This window comes from Mytilinidion resinicola, assembly GCF_010093595.1.
Source record: "Mytilinidion resinicola strain CBS 304.34 unplaced genomic scaffold BDZ99scaffold_14, whole genome shotgun sequence".
NCBI classification, from domain to species: domain Eukaryota; kingdom Fungi; phylum Ascomycota; class Dothideomycetes; order Mytilinidiales; family Mytilinidiaceae; genus Mytilinidion; species Mytilinidion resinicola.
The window spans coordinates 871,082-896,478 of NW_022985450.1; the positions used below are offsets into that span (position 1 = coordinate 871,082).

Genomic DNA, 25,397 nt, shown 5'->3' on the forward strand with positions numbered 1-25,397 from the left:
TAGCTTTTGGTTGAGCTGTGTAGCGAAGAAGGAAACTTCGGGCTCGGAGTAGAAGGGATGATATCAAGTGAGGTGAGAGTGTTAGGTGGGAGAATCTGTTCTGTGAGATGAGCTCGGGCGTCCGAGGCCCGAACCCGAGCGACCAATCAGAAGCTATATAATATCGGCAACTAATAACGATGTCTGGTTTCTAGTGTCGCCGTTATACGGTGCTAGAAGTCCTCCAATTGGCGAAATGACCTCGTGACTGCCAAAATCTGGACTATAGAGATCATTTGGAAACATCTCGCCGCGCTTGTAAAGCCTCGAGAATGCTAAGACAAACCAGAAAGTCTCGCTTTGCGAATAGCTACTTTCCCAATGGCTTCGAGACGCTTACTAGACTATCTCCAGGAACACATAAGAGCACTCCCAAGCACGTTCTAACACATTGTTAGAAGATCGGAAAAAAGTATGATACCGGCGTGGTGGGCAGGGGTGGGTTCACTAGCGCGGCATAAGTCGTGATGACATAATGATGGCTGCACTCTTCCCAACTCTTTGTCGACTCTTCATCTTCGCAGGCTTCGCTGCTATGCTTAAATGCCATGGCAACTGCAACTTCCCTTTCATCGGCCTCTCATGGTAGACCTACTTACTCCTGCATTCGGTGCGCTGACCGAAAAGTCAAATGCGACCGGCAAACCCCATGCAGTGCTTGTGTTAAGCATAAAGTAGACTGCGTCTTCAACCACTCGCAGCCACCTCGAAAAAGACAGAAACGTATCAACGACCAGATCCTCACTGATCGCCTCAAACACTACGAAGCACTACTTCAAGAGCAAGGCATTGACCCAAGCAAGCTCCCAGATACTCCTGACTCTGAGCCGCGTCGCAGCTCGGGTCACACAGCGGCAGTGGCCACGAAAGAATCTCAATTGCAAAGCCCCTTTTCTATTGAGATTGAGTCAAACCGATCTACCCGCAGGACACAATCAGGACATGGCCATGGCCGCTTCAAGTTCGTCGAAACGTGAGTTCCTTCGCAATGTTTGTCTGTGGCTATACACTGATACCTACCTAGCAACTTATGGACGAGAGTGGTAGATGAGGTGAGCAGCTTGAGTTGATATCTAGTGATAGGTCATAAGTCTGTGCACACGCGTTTATCACCACTTGGGGTAACCCCCCACACCAGGTATGAAAAAAGGGGCACATACATCAAGTACTCGGCCCATGTGTATACCTGTCTGCCGCTGCGTGAAGTGCTTCAACAAGTTTCCACATAGACCAAAGTAAACGGCTTTTATCTTGTTCCAATCCCTGAAAATTATCTGAAGCATCCCAAGCAGTGGCGGACAGGTGTACAGATGAGACAGCTTGTTCCGGAATTAGTTTGCGACCTTTTTCATGCCCCGCGTGCCCCCATGGACTTTCAAAAAAGTAGGCGCGATGTCAAGTTTCAAGTAGTGCAAATTAGAATGCCTCTTGACTAATTGGCTGCTCACTAGCTGGGCTGCTCCTCACTGTGGTGTCGAGTGAGCAAAACTTGAGCCAAGAGGCAGTTTAATTTGCACTGCTTGAAACTTGACATCGCGCCTAAGTTTCTGATATTCCATGGGAGCACCCCAAGCGGTGGTAAACGCGTCCTCGCAGACTTATGACCAGTAATGTTTATCTTTCACTGGAGCGCTTGTTCAAGGATGTCTACTAATAGGACCATTAGTCACACGATCCTGAGGATACTCTGGAGGATTCCTCAAATGATGCGAGCGACCTAGAAGCATTCGAAGATGACTTCGGATTTGTGCTCAACAGTCAATCGAAATCTAACACTAGGTGCCGCCATCCACCGCCCGAACGCATACTTCAAATATGGCAGATTTTCGTAGAGAATGTCGATCCTCTGACCAAGGTCGTTCACGTCCCTACGCTACGATCGGCAATTCAGAAAGCTGCAAGCATTATCGGGGCCATACCGCGGAGCTTCGAAGCACTCATGTTTGCTATCTACGGCGCGGCCGTCATGACGCTTAAAGATGACGAGTGCGAAGAAAGACTCGGCGAGCCTCGTAAGGCTCTTCTATCACGATATATATCCGCCACGAAAGCAGCATTATCGCGAGCCAAGTTCATGGGAACTACCAGCCTCGTTGTTCTTCAGGCATTGGTCCTTCATGTCCTCTCGGTGCGAGATATCTACGAGCCACGTGCTGTTTGGTCCTTGACAGGCGTGGCTGTTCGCATCGCGCAGGGCATGGGCCTTGAGCGCGACGGAGTATATTTAGGCCTTCCTCCATTCGAAACTGAGATGCGGCGACGTATCTGGTGGCTGCTCAAGACGCACGACTTCCGTACCGCTGAACTTTGTGGCCTCGCTAAATTTCGAGATCTTGACATGGGTGACGAGAGCACGAAGTGGCCGACCAACGTCAACGATGACCAACTCTTTCCAGGCATGCCTTCACTCGTGGCAGAGTCAAACAAATTGACAGATCTCGTCTTTGTTGCCTTGAGATACGAGCTTGCCAATTTCGCGGCCGGCCGTGTCGCGAGGTTCCGCCAGCAAGGAAAGACTTCGAGTCAATGGGACCTCCATGCGTCAGGGAGCGAAAAGGTGGACATGGATGAAATTATCAAAGAGCTCGAAGAGATGCTCGAAACGAAGTACCTCCGCTACTGCGACCCTTCACAGCCGTTGCACCTTATGGCAATGCTAGTAGCCCGGTTTGCCTTGAACATCATCCGCTTTCTGACACATCATCCACGAAGATGGGCCAGCATAGAGCAGACACCGCTTTCCGAGCGTCAGTGGGGCTGGGAGATCAGTGTAAAGCTTCTCGAGCAGCATAACATGGTGCTGTCCAATCCCCAACTCAAGCAATTTGCGTGGCATGCGCCATATTTCCAGCAATGGCACGCTTTCATCCACGTACTTGATACCCTCAGAGCCGATCCACTCATAGCAGACGCCGAGAAAGCATGGCAACTTATTAGCAACATATACGAGAACACACCCGATATGGTATTCGATACGAAAAAGCCTATACACGTGGCTATAGGCAATCTATGTCTGAAAGGCTACGGTGATCGCGAAGCTGCACTGCAACACGGAAGCGCATGTCCGCCAACACCGGGTTTTATATTGCAGCTACGCCAACAGCGTGAGGTCGCAAAGGCTAAAAAGCAAGCGCGAGATGCAAAGATTAATGGACCTGTGAATCCAGTCAGTCTCGGCCAGGCAAATGCCAGCGTCATCAACTTGAGCGATACCCTAGAATCGACGTATCTTCAGCAGAGTACAACGGCACACCAGCTAGATTTAACCCAAACCGGCGGCGCCTCTGGAGGAGATCCGCTTTGGTTCGTTAACGGGTTTGATGATGGCGGAGCCAGCGGTTTGGACGATGTGATGGACATGGACCTCGATTTCTTGGTGGCCCAAGGTCCCAATTTGGATGACAATGCTACCCCGCCCATCACCTGGGAGCAATGGGACGCTTGGATTGCTGACTCCAACGTGATGCGTCCGTAATATTCGGGACGGGACTTGAGAAGAGGAGCCTGATGAGGGTCGTGAGGCTGCGAGCTCGAAAAACCGTGCTCGAAAGGGTTCGCTTTGTGTACATCACGACGGTTGAATCTGACACTTTCCGCCTTTTCTTCACGCTAGATGACAGCTTTACAGCATTGAAGGAGATTTGTACATTACGACCGGAGCCTACGGAGGAACCTTCGACGCATAAAGACTTGCCCCATTTACAGCAGGTTCTACGGGACTATCGCGAAGAAATTTCGTTCAGGCACGCGGGGTATGAAAAAGGTGGCACAGTCAGCAGCTCAACACTGTCTGGGGTGGCCTAGAGAGCTATCAGGCTTGCCAAAGCTAGTCTTTCATGAATAACAATAGCATACTAGAGGAACTTAAGCGGTGCTAAACAAGCGTACACAAGCATAGAAACAGCTGGAGTGTGTATATACCTCGCGGAATTATGGACTGCCACTTTCTATTAACACTGATTGACCATGCTGTCTCAGAGGTACACCTGTCTACCACTGCTTGAAGTGCTTTAACGAGTTTCCGCATAGCCTAGAGCAAAGAGTTTCTATCCCGTTTAGATTTCTGAAAATGTATTGAAGCACCCTAAGCAGTAGCATACACGCGCACACACCCGTGTAGAGTGCCACCTTTTTCATGCCCCGCGTGTCAGGGTAGCTCTCGCAAATAGTCCGATATCATGACGCCTTAGACAAGCTCTTGAATTTCATGCATTGACGCGTACTCAGCTTGCGCGTGTGGATGCGACGTTTTCGCTGCTGCCTGCGGGGAGCAGAAGTTCACATCCAACTTCATCGTTCTTAAGATGCAACCAAGTCAAGATTCGTAAGCCTCAAATACTTGGAGAGTTCCCATAGGTCAAGAGCGATACCAAGAGATGCTGACGCGACACTGCAAGAAGATCATGAAAGATTGAAGGGATTGGAGGATAGGATTCGGGAAGCCTAGCCGCGATAGGGAGGTGGTGAGAGCGAGAACGTCGAAGATGTTGAACCGAGTACACCTCTGCTCTGGACAGAAGAGCCTTCTGGGGCCACTGGTAGTTTCGTATAAGGCAACATCTCGAAGACGAAGTTGATGAACATCGTGCAGCTGAGATGGAAGTTCAACACCACGCATGCCGTCTGACGGCTGGGATGCTTGGCAGACGGGGGTGTTGGCTGCATGCTGGAACTCCGGATGGCTATCCCGAACTCCTTCATGGCCAACCAGCCCCCGAAACATAAGGCGTGCGAGTACTTGCAGCCGCACGTCGCCAGCATGTCACCGAGTCCACGTCGTCTGCCACGACGCCTCTTTCTTTTGTGAATTGATGTACAATCGTGGTACCCCTCGGTACTCCGCAACCCATCTCGTCCGTCATGGCTTCATCGCGCGAACGTGACAGCTTCGACGACAGCTCTCCCACCACGCCACTCCTCCCACGATCGCCGACTTCACCCTCTTTCTCTGCCCCAAAGCACCAGAAGCCATGGATCCTCGTCGCCGTAATTGGCGCCCTCGCTATCTTCATCGTGGACCTTGGGAACTTCTTGCTGAATCCCGCGCGAACTCGCCTCTACGAGTCCTCCATCTGCCTTCGATTCTACCAAGATACCGATCCGAGTCAAATCCGTAATGGGACTATACAAGAGCGATTGTGTAAGATAAATGAGGTGCAGGACACCGTGGCGATGGTGTTTGGATGGCAGGATCTGTTCGACGCGATACCCGGCATACTTCTTGCGGTCCCGTATGGCGCATTAGCAGACAAATATGGGAGGAAGTGGATACTTGTTCTTGGATTTCTGGGATTGGAATTATCTATGCTGTGGATAATGCTCATTTGTGAGTACCGTGCGCATACTCGTCTGATCTGTGAGCTTATGCATCACTAGGCTACCTAGACCTCCAATTGAAGCTCACCTGGTTCTCCTCTATCTTCTTGATGATTGGCGGAGGGTCTACAGTAGCCATTGCAACGGTCTTCACCATGTTGTCTGATGTGGTCCCCCCGGAAAGACGGTATGCTGGCCTCATTTACGAACGAGTTCAGATCTGACTATTGCAGGACAACTATCTTTTTCTACGTTGGAGCCACATTACTGGTTTCTGAAGTCATTGCTCCAGCAATAGGCTTTTGGCTCATGAAGTATGGGGATTGGTTGACTTTCTGCGTAGGCGCAGCTATATCAGGACTTGCAGTTGTTCTCGCCTGCTTTCTTCCAGAGACTCTACACAGTAGGGACCAACCAGAGCTTCCCGATGACAGACTGGAGGATGAGGTGGATGACCTGGCCGAAAGAACCTCTATGTCCTCGGGTAAAGGCCATGGCCATGGTTTCAAGGACCAGATTCATCGCCTTAGAGAGACTTTGCACTTCTTGAAGAAAGATCTCAGCCTCACACTGGTCGTCTTTACCTTCCTCGTCAATCGCTTAGCACGGCAATCCCAAGATCTCGTGATCCGGTATGCTTCAAAGCGGTATGGGTGGACTATACGACAGGTTTGTCAAACTCCTTCCATCATTCCCCTCGCCATCTAATATGTATGGAAACAGGCTTCGTTACTGAATTCCCTTCGCGCGAGCTTCAATTTGTTGACTTTGGTCGTTCTTCTTCCTGGTATCAGCATGCTGCTACTCAAATGGATAAAGTTGGCTCCGCAGCGGGGTGATCTGTGGATATCGCGTGGCAGCATCGCGTTTACTGTACTTTCTTTCTTGATCATGGGCTTCTCCTTCACTCCAGCCATCTTAATCTGGGGTTAGTCTCTCCCTCGCAATCCCTCATGATGTCTTTACTGATCTTCTCAGGCTTAATCTTCTATACCTTCGGATCCGGCTTCAGCATGGCCATGCGATCCATCGCTGTTTTCATGGTCGGCGGACAGGCGAGCAAAGACATAGGCCGTCTCTTCGCCGTTGTCGCCATCCTTGAAAGCTGTGGCTTGCTCATCTCTGGTCCTCTCATCGCCCAATTCTTCAGGTGGGGAATGAAGCTTGGGAATGCCTGGTTGGGGATGCCCTTCCTCCTTTCAGCAGCCCTGTTCCTGCCTGTCTTGGTCATTACGTACTGTATCTCTTTGCGCGATATATCCGCTGTGCCTCATGCCGTTCACGGCGATCAAGCTGATGCAAATCTGCCGCCGTATACTGATGAGGAGTGACCATCTTAGCGAGCGTTACTATCTCAAGTGTTCCTGTTGCTCCAATTTGGACGTCCCCTATAGTCATATTTCAAATTTCACGATCTCCTTTAGTTTGACATCATGGGACAGATACATTATACCGGAGTTCATGGAGGCAAGCGCTGTTTTGAATATCTGGCCACTCGAAGCCGTCATTTCATTGCGTCCCAGCATCATAGAGAATGTCTAGAGTAGAAACATAGAGGGAGTCATATGAGTCCATTGAACCAAAGTTTTCATCTTGTATCCTTCAATTTCGGCTAATTGCAGACAGCGAAGCACTCCGGCAACTGCAAACTGCGAAGCTCGCTCCTAATGACTCACGAATTGCAATCGTACCCTCGTACCCCGAGGTAATCCCCCTGGTTGCCTAGAAACCACTAGCGAACCAATCAATTCACTCGGAGCTCGGACTGCGTCGGCGACCGCGGACCCCGGGTCTTGGCAGCACTCGATACATAAACAAGCATCACCACAACTAACGATTTCTCTCACATCCAGTCAAACTCAAACCCAATCAAATTGATAGCACACCTCCATCAAACGAGACGCCCCTCAAAAGCCCAACAACGGAAGGTCCTCGATTCGAGTCCCCTAGCTCCTATTACCCCCCTAACAACGAACCTAAAATGCCATCTCTCCGCACCTCCCTCCGCGCCACCAGCCTCTTCTTCGGCCCCATCTTCATTGCCTTCGGCGTAAACGCCATGCTACGCTCGCGCCACTCCCTCGCTTTTTTTCCATTCCCGGACCCTGCTACTTCCACGAGCCCCGCATCCCAGGACTTCATCGAGCTCCTCGACGCCCTCCTAGTCATCTACGGCGCCCGCGACATCTTCATGGGCATCGCCATCCTCGCTGCCGCGACTTTTGGAGACAGGGAGGGGAGAGCGCTGGGCTGGATTATGGCGGCTGCGGGCGCGGTGGCGGGGGTGGATGGGTGGGTTGTTAGGGGGTTTGAGGCCGCGGGTGGGAATGGGGGAGCTAGGGGAGGCGAGTGGGGACATTGGGGATATGCGCCGGTTTTGGGGGTGGTTGGGGGCGTTTTGGTTGGGTTGTGAGAGGGGTGGGAAGTGGAAGGTGTGAACTGGACGGAGGAATAGGGGGAGGGGATCAACGATCCAAAATTACGTGTCAGGCTATTGTGGAATTGGGGCTAGGTGAAGGGAGAGGTTTTGGAGGGTGAGGGATGGGCGGGCGGTCCTGTCTACGTAGGTTCGAACATCATCGCTATACATCGGTCTAACAAATAAGTAGGCAAATCTTGCCTCACCGAAGGGACCGTGATGTTCGATGAATGGTAATCTTGTCTACTTTGATAAGCTCAGATGTTTGTGTTCTGTTTCGGTCAGTGCCACCTGTGAGAGCCGAATAGGCATGCGAAATATCACTCCGACACAGCGGTATCTGGTAGTCTGAAATCCGCCAGGACGTTTCAGACACTGTCTCGAGTTGGATGCATCAAACACGTAATGAAGATGTACAAAGTCTTATTTTAGAGCTTTGGAAGAAGACGGTGCGAGAGAGGGTTGCCTCACAGCCTTCATATCTTTGATGCTAAAGACATGTGCCATTTCTAGTGCCTTTGCGTCTTCCATCCGACGACATCAAGTTCTCCCTTCTAAGAACCAATGCCAGCCGTATGATACGCCCCGTCATAATGCATCTTCACCGTAACCGTCCTACAAACGAACGTCTTCATCCTCCGTCTTCTAAAGCCCTCCTCCAACCACTCCGCCGTCGCTATCGCCCTTCCTTTCAGCATCGCTCTTATCTGCGGGTCCGAAGGGTATATCGCAAAGCACTCCAGTACCACCAACTCCAAATTCTCACACTCCAGAAGCCCGCCTAATTGCTTCTCCCCGATCAAGTTCTCACCCTGGTTCGGAAACGTAGACCCTGCTGGTCTAGACGGAAGCAAACATAGCTCCAGCGGAATCGTTAACTCTACAGTCCGGAGACCCGCACATTGCAGCATGAGACTGAGCTGCGATTTCCAGAACCCATTGAAGATATAGCTGAAGTTGAGGTGGCGCACGGCTGCGAAGCCTTCGTAGTCTGGGAAGCTCTCGAGCCATTTCGTGAAAGGAATGCGGCCGCAGCTCGTGATATGGAACTTTGCGAGAGGGAGGAAGAGAGGGAAGGCCTCGCTCTGTATCTGGCGGTTTGCGCGGCAGATAGCGGGGATGAAGGTAGGCGAGAGGGCGGAAATGGGTTGGGTACGGAAGGCCCAGATGTCTGCTAAGATGTGCCCCTCGTTGGGTATCACGGCGTATGCCCATATCATATTTCTGAGCTCGGGAGGCAGGGCGAGGAGGGGAGACTAGATGGAGGATGTTTTATTAGTATTCTACATTGCTAACGCGGTTGCAAGTAATAGGTTTCTCAATACCTGAATCACTTCAGATCCTTCGGGCTGCTTAGACCTGCCGGCCTTTTTCGCAGCGCGCTTCGATGGCACAATAGTGGAGTAAGCGCGCAAGAGAAAGCGGAAGAAACGCCGTGGATTGATAAACGGTCGTGAGAATTTGCTAATCGGCATTTTGCTCTTAAGTGATTGCTAGCTTGACTGTCACGTAATAGGAGAGCGGTAGCGCTGTACGTGTTGTACTTAATGAAAATAATAATGATGTAGAGGAGATAGAGAAGTCTGGAGGAAGGCGAGGCTACAAACAAGAGGTGTCGTGCGCCTGCCGTGGCCCTCACCGCTCCTCCCTGACAAGACTCTTTCTCTGACTACAGTGCCTGGGCAAAAGGTTGGGCACACTTGCGCACCACCGTTGGAGGCACTCCGGCGCAATATGAATGTTTCGATAAGATGTAAAGTCCCTGAGAACTAAAACTAGACACGTTCCACACGTTGACAGTGGGCCTACTTGCCACTGTTTGTGACGCTTCCGCACCTCAACATAAATCGGGACGAGATGAGAAAGACGGTATGCCCAAACTTGTGTCCTAGTACTGTAGCTTATAAGCTTAGAAGCACATGTATAGCACTACCTAGGTGACATATTCTGCTCACTCGACACTATTATCAAGAGTAGGCAGTCAACTCGGTCGCCCGTTAGTCAAAATGGCGCTCAATTTCTGCGGTGCAGAACTTTAAATCAGCCTGCGCTGCATCCAACAAGGGCAGATGAGTGTGTAGACTTGTGGCAAGGCATTGTACTTGGTATCGGTTGGTACGGCATAGAGGCTGGGAGTAACCAAGGACTGTATTGGGATACTAGGTTTGGCTCGATTGATGCCCCGTCATTCTCAGTAATAGAACTCATCCAGTTCCTGACTGTGGTAGTCCTCCATGGTGCTCACATATCTGGTGGAACTTATGTCCTCGACGGAAACTTTCATCCCCTGCTCGGTAAACCCTCGCTCTAGGCCATGCTTGAGCCCCCTCATGAGCTCCCCTGCCCTAGGAGGCGCAACGTCTTCTGATGTCTTATCCTCATAAATATCGTAGGGACCTCCAATAAGGTAGCTGAGCTTCACATGCTCTAGGCTTTTGCAGTCGAAAAGCACGTTAGCGGCAACCCCCGGATGATATTCTCGAAGTATGAGTCCTCTAACGTCTCTTCATGTCCTAGCCACCAACCCAGCCGTAATGCAAACTGAATGCTGCGGATTTTTGGGCAGCGCGCAATCAATTCGCAATCAGCATATGTGGACGCCCGTCCATTGGCCTCCGCAATGGTCTCGAGTTCCCCAAACATGCCGGCCAGCATAATGTTACGCACAGCATCGAATCCTTCGTTGCCCGGGAAAGACAGGAGCCATTTGGCAACGTAGCTTGCAAAGCAGTCGACTTCTAAAACATTCTTCCTGATAAAATAGGTCGAAGTCTCGATACGCAGCTGTTTGTTCACGAAGCAGATGGGAGGTAGGTGTTACAACCCGTAACACGGACGATTCGATTATTATGGTATTCGAGGAAGCAAGTAAGCAGATTAGATTGGTAACCCGCAATCTGTATACGGGACCCAGGGGCACGAGGGTACAGCGCCTTGGCGTGCTGGACTCCCTGGCTAGCTACAAGGTCACGGGACAAAGAGGTCACGTGGGGACTCGACAGGACTCAGACAAGAAAGAACAAGGGGTCACGTGAAGACTTATAGGAATTTAAGCGAGGCAGGATGAGGTTTTATATAAGAACTTATTACGAATTAAATAGGAAGACTAAGTATATAGATTTCTTAGGAGTTATTTTTTATATTTAAGTATAGAAATTGCTAATATCCAGCATTTAGTGTCACCTTCTCAGCCTACTCCGCGAACTCCGTGAGATGATATACGATTACGTCGAAGGACTCCAGTGCCACGATCCAGTCAGCGGATTAGATCCTTCGACCCTGGAATCTTTCGTCTTGTCCGCAGTGTTTGGGTCGGCATTCGGAATCGCAGTCATGTCACCCTGTACCTGTTGCCGTTCAGTGTGAAAATCAATGACGAAGTACAGCAGATTCTGAGATACCTTGCTGGGTTCTTCTTCTTCAATCTTATCTGCGGTATGTGGGTCGGCGTCAGATGGAGTAACGGTGCCGCCGTGGGCCTGTCGCGTCATTGCATCTGCTGTTGAGTCGATTTCAAGCTTTGCGATGGCAACTTTGTATTGAAGATTCCGAGCGGCGTATCACTCGACGTTGGAGGTGATCCCGGTAGCCTGTCGAGCTTTGGCATGTTGGCGTCGCCTTTGGGTGGCCTTTCTGGTGTATCTGGTGTCAGTTTTTGGTGTGTAGGTGGAAGGGTTCTTGAAGAACCTCTGGGGCGGTAGCATTTGGTCACGTGGGGTGCTCTTTTGATACTGGTTCCTCATGGCTGTCGTCCCCCAGCTCACGGTAGAAGGCAAGAAACATCTGTGCATAGAGGCCGGTGCAAACCAGCTCAGGGATGGTAATGTATTGACCTTTACTGATCGCCATCTCACTCCCATATTCTCAAAGCACGAGTCCTTCGGCTACTCGTTCCGTGATTCACCGCCTGTCGAAACACCAAATCTCTAACCATATTCGACACAGATGGAGATCTCGACGCAAGCCTTCATTCCACGTTCATTGAATCCTCGCTCCAGACATCCCTTCAATCCCGCAACTATCTCCTCTGCAGGAGGCATGTCCGGCGTTTCAGACATGCTCGACCCTGCCAGATGAGCGGACCGGTACCGGCATTCCAACTGTATGTGATCCAGTCTCTTGCACTCGAACAGCTTGCTCAGCTGCAGTTCCTCAAATACCTCCTCCAGCGGCCTGCCTACATGACGAACCCATAGCAGGAATGGCATGTTGATGGTGCGAATTTTGGGGAGGCGAGCAACGAAGTCGAGGTCCTCTTAAATACTGTCTTCGTGCTTCCAGATAATGCCTCCGATACGAATATGACGCACTGCGGCGAATCCTTCATCGCCCAAGTATTCGATCCAATCCATGAAAGCGAATGTGCAGTGGACATGGAAGAAAGTTGAGCGGATGCAGTATGCCGAGACTTCGATCCGCAGTTGCTTGTTTACGTTGCAGACTCGAGGGAGGAAGTTAGGCTGGATGCGTCCAAAGAAGAAGTCCTGGTCATCGATGTATTCGTAATCGCTATAGGCTCTCTTTGGGCGCAGCTCGACAGTGTAAAAGAATATGTTGTCGCGAATTTCTCGAGGTAGACTGTGGAGAAGAAACTATATGTAATATTTTAGTACTAGTGAGGAGATGTAACATTGTTTTGAAGGGCTTCAAGGCGAGTCACGTGATCGTATCCACGTGTGACATGGAAGTAGGTAACAAGAAAATAGCCAGCAAGAGGATGGAAAGAGGCCTTCAGGCTTGATTTTTAGATAATTTTCCAACCGTAAGTGCGCGAGTTGCCCTCTATGGCGTAAAGAGGTATGCGTAACACTCGTGGGCTCAAACGAGGGGGAGCCAGATATTACGGGACAAGGTAGTTACAAAGCATTGCAGAATAGTTACAGGCCCCGAAATCCTTCCGGTCCGAAGACGTTGTGCCGACTCACTCCTTGTGTACCACCTGAGTGCTCAAGTTGTCTGAACCCCACCCCCTCAACAGGAGATCTTCTCGCGTCATGTGAGGGGAATGGTGTCTTCGGTTAAAACAGCCGTGACGGGGTCTGCCAACGAAGTTAGTCCGATCAACTATTTATCTACCGGCAACCAGATGACACCTTTTAGCTTTCAGTACCGGACCCCGTTTTGCTTCCAACACCCTCTGTTTCCCCCATAATATTGATCTCTCTCCGCCAGCATGGCCCCCAAATTCTATGTAGTAGCACGCGTCGAATCGAGGGAAGGGGCGCTACCCATTGTATGTAGGATTCCTGTATTGTTTCTTAACCATGATGCGAGATAATGAGTCCACTGAGCACGTCAGGTCACGATCAGGATATTGCTAACGAGCTGAAAGTGGAGAGATCGGATCACGTCACTAGTGGACGTCTCCGCTAGCGAACGCTTGGGAGACTCTTACTATTGGGGCCACTCCCTTGGTCCAGACACCGATACGATAATCGGCCTGGAGGGATATACACATCCTGTGGGATTTTTCATGGGTCATTTCGAGACGGACGTTTTCAAAGCACAAACAAAACTGATAGACGGCGACGAACTTCTCAAGACCCAACAGGGATTGGATAGTCCCGACTACGATCTGCATCACTACGACCTCGAGGGCGGCTGGCTCAAGCGAGCCGACGACCCTGAGAAAGACTCGAAAACTAGCCATGTATCAGTCTACCATTTTTGGACCGCAGAGGAATCACAGCGCCCCGAATTGTTGAAGAAATTGGTCGCATTCGCTGATGGTCTGAAGGGGACCCAGGGCCCCAGTGGGCCTGTGCAGAGCGCTGCAGTTCTCAAAGAAATCAGGCACCCCACTATGGCTACATTTTGGCTACGGTACGTGATACTCATAATGGGCCTCATCCATGATGTTTGCCTTTGACGGAGCTGACTCAAATTCGTCATTAGAACAAAGAATACGGATGCGTACAACGACTTCAAGTCCTCTGCCCCCTTTACGAAGTTTCTTGAGGATGTCAAAAAGATCACTGCAAATACGAAAGTGCTTGAATCACAGGCATTCAATGGACATCTGGAGCTCAAACCTCCCCAGATCTGATCCTCTTCTATTTCCTTTTCCATTGCGTTGTTGTAGGCAAAATTGTCGGGTGCAAGTAATGTAGAACCCCTGAGAATGCATACACCCTGCAAGACTGATTCGCTGAGCCACGGTCTCTTGAATTTGAAGTCTGATCTAGGTGATGAATGATCGTACCCCGCTGAACTCCATAGATCGTGGAAGGTCACTGAGGGCAATAGGATCGTGAAACAGTCTGCGCTGAAGCTAGTATGTTTTTTTTGACAGTTATATCAAACCGCCTTGCATTTTAACACAGAGCGATTCTTAGAATTGCCCCACACGCGACAAGGACACTTGAGCTTCTTCTAACTTCAACTGAGGAACGTCGCTTGGAGCCCTGTCGATCTCCGGCCATTGCTTCCGATCCTGTTCTAGTTCCCCATGCAACGGTACATCACTTCACAGGTTACTTCCATATGGGTTGGAATCATGATGACAAGAACGGGGGTCGAGAGTGCCGAGAGGAGGAAACTGGATTGGAGGTTAGAGGTTGGAGGTTGGAGGTTGCAGCAAAGGGAAGCTGAATACCATACAGGGGAAGTGTGCCGATAATTGGGCCCCGGGCTGACCCAAAGGCTAGGGAACGCAATCAAGCTCAGGAGCTACCAATGGCAGAGGTCTCGCGCTAACTTTTAAAGATGTCCTGGTGTAGTGGTGAACGCTTCCCCGAGCAAGCCGTTAGGAAGTGTATCGTTGATGGAATGAGGCCGTTAATCTCCCACCCCTAAACTCTATTTAACGCAAGCATATCTGGGCGAGGACCTACTTTCCTCGGAGTCGGTCGGAAGACTGGCCTAATCACAGTCGTACTTCGAGACGACATCGCTGACGTGGAGTACCAGGCGCGAGCCAAGTATCTTTTCGGTGCCGAGAGTGTTCCCAGTCGAGTTATCAAGCAGCTCGATCTTACGACGTTCACGAAGCCGAGCCCAGGTTCCGTATTCAATGTTCTCGTCAAAGCGCATATGTCACATTTGGTCGAGTACAGCCGAGGAAATGTTCAATTTGGAGCATCCGAACTTCGGTTGGATTGGTATCGTGGGATGGTGAAAGTATGGCAGAGGGAATGTGAATATGGACCAGGCTGATCAAACGGTCAGCGAATCAAGCGTCCTCGAGAACATAGGCAATTTAATTTGTAGCGAACTCCATCTCACTAGAGGCCTTGTTCAAGGCTATACCTCATTAGTTGAGTTATCCTTGTCCTAACTAGCTCCTCTGTGAGCAGGGAATAACACCGACTCGTTAGATCAATGGGGGTCGAGGTCTAGGGTTCGACTCCTCTTCTAGGCCAATCTTCTTCTACTTCCTCTTTTGCCTCTTCTTTTTGCTTTCACTCCATTCATTCATTGTTGCTTAAGCACATAGAAAGAACAAAGAGGAGATAAGATGGAAAAGATGACGAACATGCAACAGTTCAAGAAATGGTCAGATTACTACGAAATGCTACACAGTGATAAGTGGTGTTTGGATATAACTACGAAGAAAGAAAATATCCGGTAGAGACCGTGCTCCCTTATGCCACCTTCGTTCAAGCTCGTCTTCCCTCGCACCATCCTTTCCTTCATGCTCGTCTTTCCCTCATACCATCCCTTTCTTCATGTCAACCCCTTCTTCATGCCATTCCTTCCACTCTGCGATTTTGGCGAGACTGAGCGGCTCAGTGATCCAGTGACCGCTGACCCCGGTTCAACGATTCATTCTCCGTAAACGTTGCCAACGAAGCCATCTGAGCCCTTTTTTCCGGATCAGTTACTCAGAAACATCCTTCTGGGTCTTGTTCGGGAACATGTCGACAATCTGCTCGCCGCCCTCAGGCTCAGACCGAATGGCACGGATCAAGAAGATGGCGTCGATGATGAGCTGCAAGCAGAAGCTGACGCCGAGCATCCAGAAGCTGATCCCCCCGTTGTAGGCACCAGCGCCGTATTTGCTGAATTGGATGCCCGTGGAGCCTGACCAGAAGAAGGGGACGATCAGGTTGTAGATGGCGAGCTCCTTTGGGAACAAGGGCTTCTTCCGCTGGTCGATGATGATGGCGTAGGAGAAGCAGAAGTTCTGCACCATGAATGTCGGCCATGGCATCAGCGTACAGATCCAGAAAAGGTCGTTCAGGGCTTGAGTGATTTCCACGTTGCGCTCGGGGCGATAGGAGGTAGTCGCCAAGAGGATTCCGGGCAGGATGAAAGTCCAGAGGCCCGCAGCGGCGGCACTCAATTGGAGTTGTTGGACGACATAGTGCAGGTTCGGGACACGACGCATCTGGCTCGAAATGGCGGCACAGAAGGGCATGTAGAACAGGCCAGAGAGAACGATCAACGATGCGCCGACACGAACACGGTTCGTGTGCACCTGGTAGTGGTGGGCCGTTTGCTCTGCCGTCCACCATGGTTTGATCGGGGGCATGAAATCCGCGACGACGAATCCCAGCCCGAAGAGGACAGAGGAGAGGATGCCGCTGACGGCACAGTAGTACTGGAAAGCATGGGGGGTCATCCAGCGCGACTCGGCCAGGCGGTCCCACATGCGCGTGACTGATGCTGGGCGATGGAAACCCATGATGTCGGTGTTGGATGGGTCGAAATTTCAGAGACAGGTATGATGAATTAGATAGTAAAGTTCAGGTTGTGGTCTTCTATCTTCTCGTTGCGCCTGCTGCAGCTTATACTCAAATCTGGGGAACCCCTGTCACTTCCTTGTGCGTTGTCTGTCCGAGAAGACTGTCCGATAAAACAGTCTGGGCATGCTACAACAGACGTGTATCTGCGGTAGGAAGATTTGTTGCCATCCCTCTGAGACTTTACCGTAGAGATTCGGCCGGCTGGCTTGTTATGGTGTAAATGCGAGGCTTCTTTCGGCCTGGAGAACTCGTATGGACACTCGATTACTGGTCAGCGCCAATGCTAGGTTGTAACCGACCAGCTAGCTAGGTTGTAACCGATCAGCTAGGTTCATAAGCGATATCGTGCTTATTCTTTGCATGATCCCTAGTCCCTCATGACTTCCACTTCTCGTCTAAAAGAAGAGGGTTTTGGTTAATCTTAGATAATACCTCGGACGGTACAACTGAGGTACTAAGGCACATGCGCAAAGTTTGCCTTGTGTTTACAGCGGAGAGAAAGCGGAAGGATTTGACCACCGTAATATCGACTCGCTGGTTGGTTGAAACCCAATGCCGCGGCTGAAGATATTGCAATTGGGGGGGGATACCCAGCAAGGGTCTGAAGAACCCTGCATTTTGTTCCGGGATTACCTTGTACATGGCTGTGGGGGCGGCACCAGCCGAGGGAGTGGGTCAAAACGAGGGGGCGGGGCCAAACGAGGGGGCGGGGCAGAGTGGGGACAAGCTCTAAATCGACTTCCCCGGATGCCGAAGGCTGAGACGATCTTCAAGTCACAGGGAGGTCCGAAACCGCGCACCTTTGTGTGATACGGTACCAGGCTCCCCCTTTGGCTAGTCTGATGTTCGTGTAGGTTTCCTTAGCAGTCAAAAGCAGAAAGAGAAATGAGCGGCAATTGATCTTATTGCCATGTGATGTCTGGATGAACTATCATATGACTTCATACAAGAGAGGATTGCAGTGCAAGAACTATCGACATTGAGCACTGGTTCAGAACGCCCCTCCGCTTTGTTAGCTAGCATGCTTTCTATCCCCATTGTGACATGAACTTCGTAGCGTCGTCCAATTCTCGCTCAATGACAGCGAGATGCTCCTTGCTCCTTGGTACCACTTTCACTTCGAAAGGCAATGGGCATAGCAGGACTGCTGAGTTGTATGCGTCCACATCCAATGAAGTCACCTTTCCCGTGACTGGGTCCACAGGCTCAGAGATATCAAATGCCCACAGAAGCTTTGCGGTAATACGCCACATATTCCGCTCTGCAAGATGCATACCTGGACAGATACGACGGCCGCCACCGTACCCATAGTGATGTAATTACTGAATACTCGTCAGTTTCGAATACCAACCTTTGAAAGGGGCGTACGTATCTCGTTTGTTGTAGTCTCCAACCGAATAGTCATGAGCAAGTTTTGGATGATCCAGGTAGCGGTCCGGATTGAAGTCGTTGGGATTAGGGTACGATTTCTCGTCATAATGTAGAGCCCAGACTCCAAGGAAAACCGTTGTGCCCTTGGGAATGAGCATGCCCTCATATTCATCATCTGTATGACACAGTCTTTAGCTTTGAAAAGTTGAAACGTGCAAGGCGAAAGGGTATCGAACCTTGGGTGCACAAATGCGGCAAGCCTGCGGATGCGCTTTTGAACGTCAGCGATTGTATAGTAGAAAAGTAGCTGCAAGACAGAACATACGTTGGCCGCCATCTCATTCCTTCCTTCACGATACAGTTGATGTAGGGCAACTCATTGAAGTCCGAGAACAGCGGAGCTCTGTCTTTGCCACACACGGCATCGATTTCTTTCCTTGCGCGTTCCGCGACCTTTGGATATTTGGCAAGCGCTAAGATAATCGTCAAGATCTGGTTGGCCGTTGTATCTGCTCCAGCCTCAAGCAATACCCCAAAGAGATAGTTGAAAGCGTGTTGGGACATGGGAAACCCCTTGGCTTCATAATCATCAAGCTTGGTATCAATGAAACAATCCCTCTTATCGCCTTCAGCTCTTCTTTTGTCAATGATTGCTCTCGCCTTAGTCCACATGGCAGTCTGCAACTCCTTGCATTTGTCCGCTCGCGTCTTCCAGTTTCCAGGTAGGTATTTCAGGAATGGAAATTCGTCGATGGGAGGATTTGCTCCAAGCTCTTCTATTTTCACCCACTGCGGGTCATTAGCTGAATGTTTGAACGAATCGCAAAGGATGCCGGTAACAAACCAAGTCCATGAGTTCGTAGAATTCCTTATACCAGAAAGAGTCGAGATCCGCCGCTCTTTGGCCCCATATCAGCGTGCTCGCAACTGACGCTGTATAGAGTCTGGCGTAATCAAACATGCGTTCTGGCTGCTTTAGTATGTTATTCATGAATATTACGGCTCTGATTTTGGTTTCCCGTTAGCTGAATCGGAGAACGGACACATGGTTACCTACTCAGCCTCCTGGACGCGGAAATGCTTCTCATCCAATAGCTTTGGGCTCAGATTGCGTGAGACTATGGCACGCTGCTCCCTCCATGCCGGAGTCGCGTTCTCCATAGTCAAACGGTCGCCATGTGTGATGTAGTTGGTCACGTAGACAAATGGCCGGTCGGAGTAGATGCTCCCCTTCTTGTCAAGTAGATAGTTTGCTGCTTTTCGGTCGCAGACCACCACAAGGTTCCTAGGACCAATTTTGAGCGAAAATATCGGCCCATACTTGTCGGCCCAGGTTCGAAATCTAGCGAAAAAAAATTAGATTCCAGTACGGTGCAAGTCCTCAGATTTGTGTTCACTTACTGTTTTCCCAATCCCGTCTTTGGGATCTGGTGCACATTGCCAAGTAACGGAATAGTTGGCGGCCCTGGGGGCATTCGAGGATGCCGTCTACCAATGTTCAACACTCGATAAAGGGTGTAAGATAGCAACAACACGACGCCGGTGAGTAGATACATCTTGTAACGTCGGTGCACACGATCTTTCCGTAAACCTGGGGTAAGATGATGGGGTAAGATGATGGGGTAAGATGATCTCTTAAATAAGGTTCTCCAAGGCAGCTGAATGCGCTCCCTAATGATCATCATCGGACGGACTGTCTTCGGTCCTGCGTTTGTGGTGGCTCTAGGCCGTCACCCGCGTTGAGTCGTGAGGAGTTTCCTGCCGTCGTACGATTTCGAAAATCAACACGAATCACGCAGGAGACCTTACAACACCACCACAAATCATATATCATGAAAATCGCAGAGGAGAGGTAACCGAGAGTGTAGATTCAGTCTATCACAATTCCATGACGCAAAAGTTGAGCGAGAAGCTGTTGCATACGCGCTCCTAATCCTATTCTGCGCTCTCAAAGTCCGTAACACTTACAACCCTGCAAGGAGTCGTGATCTCTCACTTGACTTGTGTTTGTAAGCAACAATCAAAGGAAGAGTAGCAATTTCAACTACGACCCGAATGTCGGAGTCTTTAACAGGCGCTGTAGCCACCATCAACCGTCCAGTGCGCTTTGCCAAAGTTAGATCCTCTTGCAGCCAATCAAGATTCAATCTTGCGTATGCGGAGAACGTACCTCCAGTGACATAAGAAGCATCATTGCTCAGCAAGAAACACAATACTTTGGCTACCTCATGCGGGTGTCCCATTCGACCTAGGCAGGTAGAGTCGCTTGTTGCCTCTACATCAAACCCTCCCTCAGTTGCACGATCCCGAAGCAGGGGAGTGTCGATTGGACCCCTACGCCGCAGGTATGGTCAGCAACTGTGTTCGTCGGCGCTCACTTTCTGGCGTGAACTCACGGGAGAAGAGCATTGATGCGAATGCCCTCTCTTCCAAACTCGCCAGCGGCCGATGCGGTCAATCCAATGATACCAAACTTGCTCGTTGAGTATGCCGAATTGTGGGGGAATCCACGCAAGCCCGAGGTGCTAGAGACATTCACAATCGCGCCGCCTGGACGTGGAAGATGAGGCAGCTCCGCGCGCATGCAGTGCATGACACCGTTAAGGTTGATATTCAGCATCGTGTCCCACTCTTTTTGTTTCTATTCCCAGCGGAAGTCACTAACCTATCACTCCACCCCAGGGGATTCAACTTACGATAGTTTGAACTGTGGTCTCTCCCTTGCCCGCAGCGATACCGGCAACATTGGCTGCCCCATCCAGACGTCCAAAAAAGCGCACTGTGTCTTCAATCCACTTTTCAACTTGATCTGGCTGGCTTACATCCACCTTGGTGCATGTTATCTCGGTCGCGGAAGACCCGCCTTTGATCGTCAGTACGAAATAAGAAGCTCAATTTTGACTCGATGAAATCATACACAGCTTTTTGGTTTTTTCAAGACCCGCCAGGTTCACATCACTGATCGCAATGCCGCGAGCACCCAGTTCGGCCAGTCGGAGAACGACAGCTTGCCCTATGCCGGATGCTCCACCGGTAACGGCATAGACTTTACCTTTCATGGTCGATTGGAGAGGGGGGTTTCGGCAATTTATCTGCGCACTTTCGAAAAGTTGAGGGAGTGTTGTACACGAAAACCAAGGATAATAACGATTCAGATGAGCAGCAAACGCCGAAAGAGGGTTCTGGAGCAAGGTGGGTGTTGACTGGGGAAAATACTGGACTCAAGCCCCACTTCAGGGACTAAGCTTGGACAGGACGAGGGGGGGTGGGGAAACCTGGCTTGTCGGCACGTCTCCGGTGGGGATGGCAGCAGATCTCGGACCAAAATCGGGGTAGCTTGTACGTGCGTGGAACCGTGTTAAATACGAAAGAGGGGGAGGGTCTTTGGTGTTTACAGATTACAGCTCTTGCCCCGCACCTCCTCTTCAGACGATAAACAACGACCTTTTTCTCACCTTCCTCCGACGTACATCCCTCAATGTCGGATAAGCAGTTGGTCGGTAAGGTGGCCCTTGTAACGGGTGCATCTTCGGGCATCGGCAGGGCATGTGCTCTTTCTCTGGCGAAACAAGGTGCAAGCGTCGTGTGTTGCGATCTGCGGGCAGAAGCAAACCCGCAAGGCTTTGAGCCAGATCTGCATATCACGACACCGGATGTTATTTCAGGACTAGGTGGAAAGGCAATCTTCGTTGCTGTGGACATGGGCGACTTGAAGCAAGTGGAGAAGGCTTTCAAGGAAGCGATTGATGTAGGTTGCGAGGATTCCTCCCTCCAAACTGTGACCGTCGTTCTAATCAGTCAGAAATTCGGTCGGCTCGATATTTTGATCAACTGTGCTGGATACTGGGCCTCTCCTTTCCGAGACTTCGTGGACGAAACCGATGAGCTGTGGCAAAAGACATTCGATGTCAACACCCTTGGCGTAGCGAAGGCATGTCGCCTCGCGATCAGCTTGTACAAGACTAACGAAGTGGATGAGACATGGGGTAGCAGAGGTAGAATCGTCAATATTTCGTCATGCGCTGGACATGTCGCTATCAAGGGAGAGGTTGCGTATTCAGCAAGCAAGGCTGCTCTCAATCACATCACAAGAGCAGGAGCTATCGATCATGCTAAGGATCATATCAACATCAATTGCGTAGCTCCAGGGATCACTGCTACTGGCATATCACGAGTCAATTTCGAGGATGAAAACATCATCAATACATGGAAGAAGATCAACCCTTGGCCTCGCCTTGGCAAGGCCCAGGATATCGCGGATGCGGTGATGTTTTTCTGTCTGCCCTGTAGCCAGTGGATCACTGGTCAACTTCTTCCTGTGGATGGTGGGTTCACTCTTGGTATCGCTTCGTAGGCAAAACTGTTGGCAAATACTCAGAAAGCGGAAGATTACATACAAATTAGACTCAAGTCAAAAACCACGCATCATAGCGTTCCATATCTTTTCCGAAAGGTTCGAAACTCTCAAAATCGTCGGCGCTGTCGTCCAATTCAGAGTACGACGGCCATGAATACCCCTTCCGCGACGAGAGCCACGGCAGTCGTTCGCGGAATACAATGCCTTGTCATTTGACATCCGTACACTTTCCTGCCACAGTTTGTGCGCCTCAAGTACTAATAGAAACCGGGAGCAGCAGATGCACTTCCAATCTGCATACACCCTATTGACGCTGTGTAGGGTAGGCTCGCAAGGTTACCTTTGTACGATTTCTCCAAAATACTAACAATCTCTCTCATTTAAAATGCTGAAATTACAATGAGGCTCCTCATGCAGCGGTAAGCGAGTGTACGGATTCCAATGACGAGGCATTGCACTTCATGACGCTTTTTGCGGTTTTGTATGATGACGACAGTCGAATTTGTTGCTTATCTTCTCACAGAGTGACCAATGCGACCGATCACACTTTAAGAATCTGGGCGCGGCAGGATGTGAAACACGGTATGCAGAGTTCATTGCTCGTGTCAAACTGATGAGGATGGATGGTTATTGAACCGATTATTATATTGCGCGAGCTCCCTCAAATGTATGTAAAAAGGATTATCAACACGAGTACCACTTATCAAGACGGCTAGTTATGGTGCCGGTTTCCGTCGAAATGTATTATTGCTTGGTCCTCAAGTCTCTGGCGTGCCTTTGACATCATCCAATCGAATATCATTCAATGACACCTCGACGCTATCACCAAACTTGATATTCACCTCTGTAATTGAGTGGTTAGCTGTTGGTTTGGGGATGAGTGGATTCTGGGCACGATTTTGCTTACCTTCGAGGGTCAGGCCCTTGGTCTCGGGGAACGTCAGCAAGATAAGAATGGTGCAGAAAGCCGTCATGCAGATGAACACGATGTAGTACTTCCACCCGATAGTGCCGAACGCTTGCGCAGCAGGACTGTTGTAGATGACACCGAAGATGAAGTAGGATCCCAGGCCAAACGTCACACCCTTGGCCCGCAAGTGAGTTGGCCAGATCTCCGCGTTATAAACGTAGACAACGGTGTCAACTGAAAAGCTGTAGAAGACGATGAAGATGAAGTAAAAGGCGACGCTAGCGTTGATGCCTGGCTTGTAAGTCGAGTGGAGGTAGGTCTTTTGCAACGCACATTGAATGGACGTTGCGATGACCAGAAGGCATCCGCCGATGATGAGAAGTTTGACTCGTCCCACATGGTCCACAATCAGGGCATTCACGGTGCCACCGATAAGGGCAACCGTTGTCCAGACAATAGAAAGACCAAGCTGCAGAGTTGCATCGAATCCAAGCGCGCCGAACAGTATAGGCATAAGGTTGAACATGACCAGCAAGCCGCTAGACTGTACCATGGCGAACATTACAACCGAGCACCAAGCTCGTTTCCGAAGGTGCGCGTTGCTGAGGATATACGAATAACTGTGAGGAAGACCTTTCTCGGCGTGGACCTGTGCCACAATCTGCAACATCTCCGCCCGAGCCATCCTTGCAGACGGATCTGCTTTGGTACGATGGAGTCTTTCCATGATTGCTGAGGCTTCTTCAATTCTGTCCTGCTCGACGTACCATCTGGGAGACTCGGGGATGAGGAGAACTGCAATGGCGCAGATAAGAGAGAAGCCTGTGAGCATGATGAACTGGAGTCGCCATTGGATGGGTGAGGTGACGAAATTGAAACCTAGGGCAGCAATTCCGCAGACGATGTATCCAACAATGAGGCAGGTGGCGTGCATCCCCACCAGGAGGCCTCGTGTATGAGCAGGTGCAATTTCGCTCATGTACACTGGCGTGTTGCCCATGATCATACCTCCAGCAATGCCAGTGATAGCGCGAGAAGCAATGAACATGGCCGGGTTCGTGCTCGCAGCAGCGAGAACGCCAGAAATCGTCATGAGCAGGGCTGCCATGAGTGCACAGATGCGACGGCCGTAACCATCGGAGATATAGCCCTGCACTATGGTCCCTATGAACCCTCCGCCAAAGAATCTGTTTCATGTCAGAGACGTGTACACATGTTGAAAAGATTTCTTCAGCTTACATTGCGTTGATTGCGTCGATGATCGCATTAGCATTCGATCCACTTAGGAACTTCGCGATGAACGTCTCTTGTGCAAAGCATCCTGCGGCTGCATTGTTTCCATAGCCGAAGATGAAGCTTGATGATGCTGCTACAATGATAATCTGGCGGACCGATTAGACCAACCGAAGTAACGAAGTCGGGATGCTTACCCTAAAGTTGAGGAGACTTGGAAACCTGGATTGCTTCGGAAGCTCTGGAGCTTCGTCGTCAACGAACTCGGTCATATGGCCTTCGGACTTGGTCTCGGAGACGGCCATTGTTATGTTTCAGGTAAAAATCTGAAGTTTCGTGTGCCGGTGTCTCAAGGAAAGGGCCTGCTAGCGTGCAGATGTAAACTAGATCGATGGAATCCCAAGGTCCGATACCAGGCCCCCGGGTGCGCTTTATGCATGCGAGGCTCGGCGTAATAACCCATCGTGGGGCCCCAGACTCCAGAGTCCGGGGAAGAAATACCGGGGCAATGGGGAAATGGAGAACGGGGGAATGGGTCCGGGGTAGAGGCCACAGGCCACGGGGAGGCCACAGGGTCCGTAGAGGCCACAGGCTACGGGGAGGCCACAGGTGGGCTGAACCCTATTTAGACAAGCGACATGCCTGATTTGTACTTAGATAGGCCACATGATCACGAGAAATAGCTACAGGAAACATATCTGAACGCTATGATTTTGTCACCAGCATCTGAGGATAACCTAGCATCGAGAATGGCGAGGGTAATAGAGGGGCGAGCCACTGTTTAAAACTTTCCAAATGTGACTGAATCTACTCGCCGAATACTCCACCGATTCTCACTGATGGATGATTCTAGTTCGGGGGTGGAAGAGGCCAGTATATTTAGTCTTGTCTCTCGGAAGTATTTAGGGATCACGCCAGTTCAGGCGTGGCTGCTGACTCTAATCGAGGCTAAGAAATGGGGGGGGGGGGAACAGGAGGATCGGAAGAATATCGCTAATATTTTTGTTCGGGCGAATTCCCCCTCTTTTCTCCGCGAAAGCGCCACTGGGTCCAGACAACCTTCAA

At 50.5% G+C, this 25,397-nt stretch overlaps 10 protein-coding genes across 10 annotated transcripts; 5 read left to right on the top strand and 5 right to left on the bottom strand.

Moving 5' to 3' along the window:
- Positions 1 to 587: 587 nt before the first annotated feature.
- BDZ99DRAFT_392807 (mitogen-activated protein kinase) lies at positions 588 to 3,514 on the top strand (the record flags this gene model as incomplete). The annotated part of the gene is made up of 3 exons (XM_033715813.1): positions 588 to 1,012; positions 1,064 to 1,091; positions 1,706 to 3,514. 3 exons carry the CDS (start codon positions 588 to 590, stop codon positions 3,512 to 3,514), a joined length of 2,262 nt encoding a protein of 753 aa, XP_033574360.1.
- Positions 3,515 to 4,753: 1,239 nt separating this feature from the next.
- On the top strand, positions 4,754 to 6,959 carry BDZ99DRAFT_421428 (MFS general substrate transporter). The gene is made up of 5 exons (XM_033716948.1): positions 4,754 to 5,365; positions 5,416 to 5,542; positions 5,589 to 6,024; positions 6,079 to 6,283; positions 6,334 to 6,959. The coding sequence occupies exons 1-5, from the start codon at positions 4,900 to 4,902 to the stop codon at positions 6,684 to 6,686; spliced, it is 1,587 nt and encodes a 528-aa protein (XP_033574361.1). The 5' UTR covers positions 4,754 to 4,899; the 3' UTR covers positions 6,687 to 6,959.
- A 228-nt stretch (positions 6,960 to 7,187) lies between these two features.
- BDZ99DRAFT_573231 (uncharacterized protein) lies at positions 7,188 to 7,768 on the top strand (the record flags this gene model as incomplete). The annotated part of the gene is made up of 1 exon (XM_033728273.1): positions 7,188 to 7,768. Exon 1 carries the CDS (start codon positions 7,337 to 7,339, stop codon positions 7,766 to 7,768), a length of 432 nt encoding a protein of 143 aa, XP_033574362.1. The 5' UTR covers positions 7,188 to 7,336.
- Positions 7,769 to 7,851: 83 nt separating this feature from the next.
- On the bottom strand, positions 7,852 to 9,457 carry BDZ99DRAFT_465284 (uncharacterized protein). Its single transcript, XM_033720509.1, has one exon. The coding sequence runs from the start codon at positions 8,992 to 8,994 to the stop codon at positions 8,329 to 8,331; it is 666 nt and encodes a 221-aa protein (XP_033574363.1). The 5' UTR covers positions 8,995 to 9,457; the 3' UTR covers positions 7,852 to 8,328.
- A 3,484-nt stretch (positions 9,458 to 12,941) lies between these two features.
- Positions 12,942 to 13,941, top strand: BDZ99DRAFT_465287 (uncharacterized protein). Its single transcript, XM_033720510.1, has 3 exons — positions 12,942 to 13,007; positions 13,107 to 13,597; positions 13,670 to 13,941. The coding sequence occupies exons 1-3, from the start codon at positions 12,948 to 12,950 to the stop codon at positions 13,818 to 13,820; spliced, it is 702 nt and encodes a 233-aa protein (XP_033574364.1). The 5' UTR covers positions 12,942 to 12,947; the 3' UTR covers positions 13,821 to 13,941.
- A 1,652-nt stretch (positions 13,942 to 15,593) lies between these two features.
- On the bottom strand, positions 15,594 to 16,367 carry BDZ99DRAFT_392653 (uncharacterized protein; the record flags this gene model as incomplete). Its single annotated transcript, XM_033715802.1, has 1 exon — positions 15,594 to 16,367. One exon carries the CDS (start codon positions 16,365 to 16,367, stop codon positions 15,594 to 15,596), a length of 774 nt encoding a protein of 257 aa, XP_033574365.1.
- A 965-nt stretch (positions 16,368 to 17,332) lies between these two features.
- Positions 17,333 to 19,388, bottom strand: BDZ99DRAFT_536912 (putative cytochrome P450 oxidoreductase; the record flags this gene model as incomplete). The annotated part of the gene is made up of 6 exons (XM_033726600.1): positions 17,333 to 17,737; positions 17,792 to 18,021; positions 18,158 to 18,621; positions 18,677 to 18,836; positions 18,890 to 19,174; positions 19,234 to 19,388. 6 exons carry the CDS (start codon positions 19,386 to 19,388, stop codon positions 17,490 to 17,492), a joined length of 1,542 nt encoding a protein of 513 aa, XP_033574366.1. The 3' UTR covers positions 17,333 to 17,489.
- A 367-nt stretch (positions 19,389 to 19,755) lies between these two features.
- BDZ99DRAFT_536922 (putative short chain dehydrogenase/ reductase) lies at positions 19,756 to 20,903 on the bottom strand. Its single transcript, XM_033726601.1, has 5 exons — positions 20,750 to 20,903; positions 20,529 to 20,695; positions 20,229 to 20,473; positions 20,003 to 20,166; positions 19,756 to 19,937 (listed from the first exon to the last, which is right to left on the bottom strand). Exons 1-5 carry the CDS (start codon positions 20,889 to 20,891, stop codon positions 19,900 to 19,902), a joined length of 756 nt encoding a protein of 251 aa, XP_033574367.1. The 5' UTR covers positions 20,892 to 20,903; the 3' UTR covers positions 19,756 to 19,899.
- Positions 20,904 to 21,310: 407 nt separating this feature from the next.
- BDZ99DRAFT_536924 (putative short chain dehydrogenase/ reductase) lies at positions 21,311 to 22,220 on the top strand (the record flags this gene model as incomplete). Its single annotated transcript, XM_033726602.1, has 2 exons — positions 21,311 to 21,580; positions 21,635 to 22,220. 2 exons carry the CDS (start codon positions 21,311 to 21,313, stop codon positions 22,184 to 22,186), a joined length of 822 nt encoding a protein of 273 aa, XP_033574368.1. The 3' UTR covers positions 22,187 to 22,220.
- A 727-nt stretch (positions 22,221 to 22,947) lies between these two features.
- On the bottom strand, positions 22,948 to 24,637 carry BDZ99DRAFT_536927 (general substrate transporter; the record flags this gene model as incomplete). The annotated part of the gene is made up of 4 exons (XM_033726603.1): positions 22,948 to 23,033; positions 23,097 to 24,286; positions 24,339 to 24,481; positions 24,530 to 24,637. The coding sequence occupies 4 exons, from the start codon at positions 24,635 to 24,637 to the stop codon at positions 22,948 to 22,950; spliced, it is 1,527 nt and encodes a 508-aa protein (XP_033574369.1).
- Positions 24,638 to 25,397: the final 760 nt, after the last annotated feature.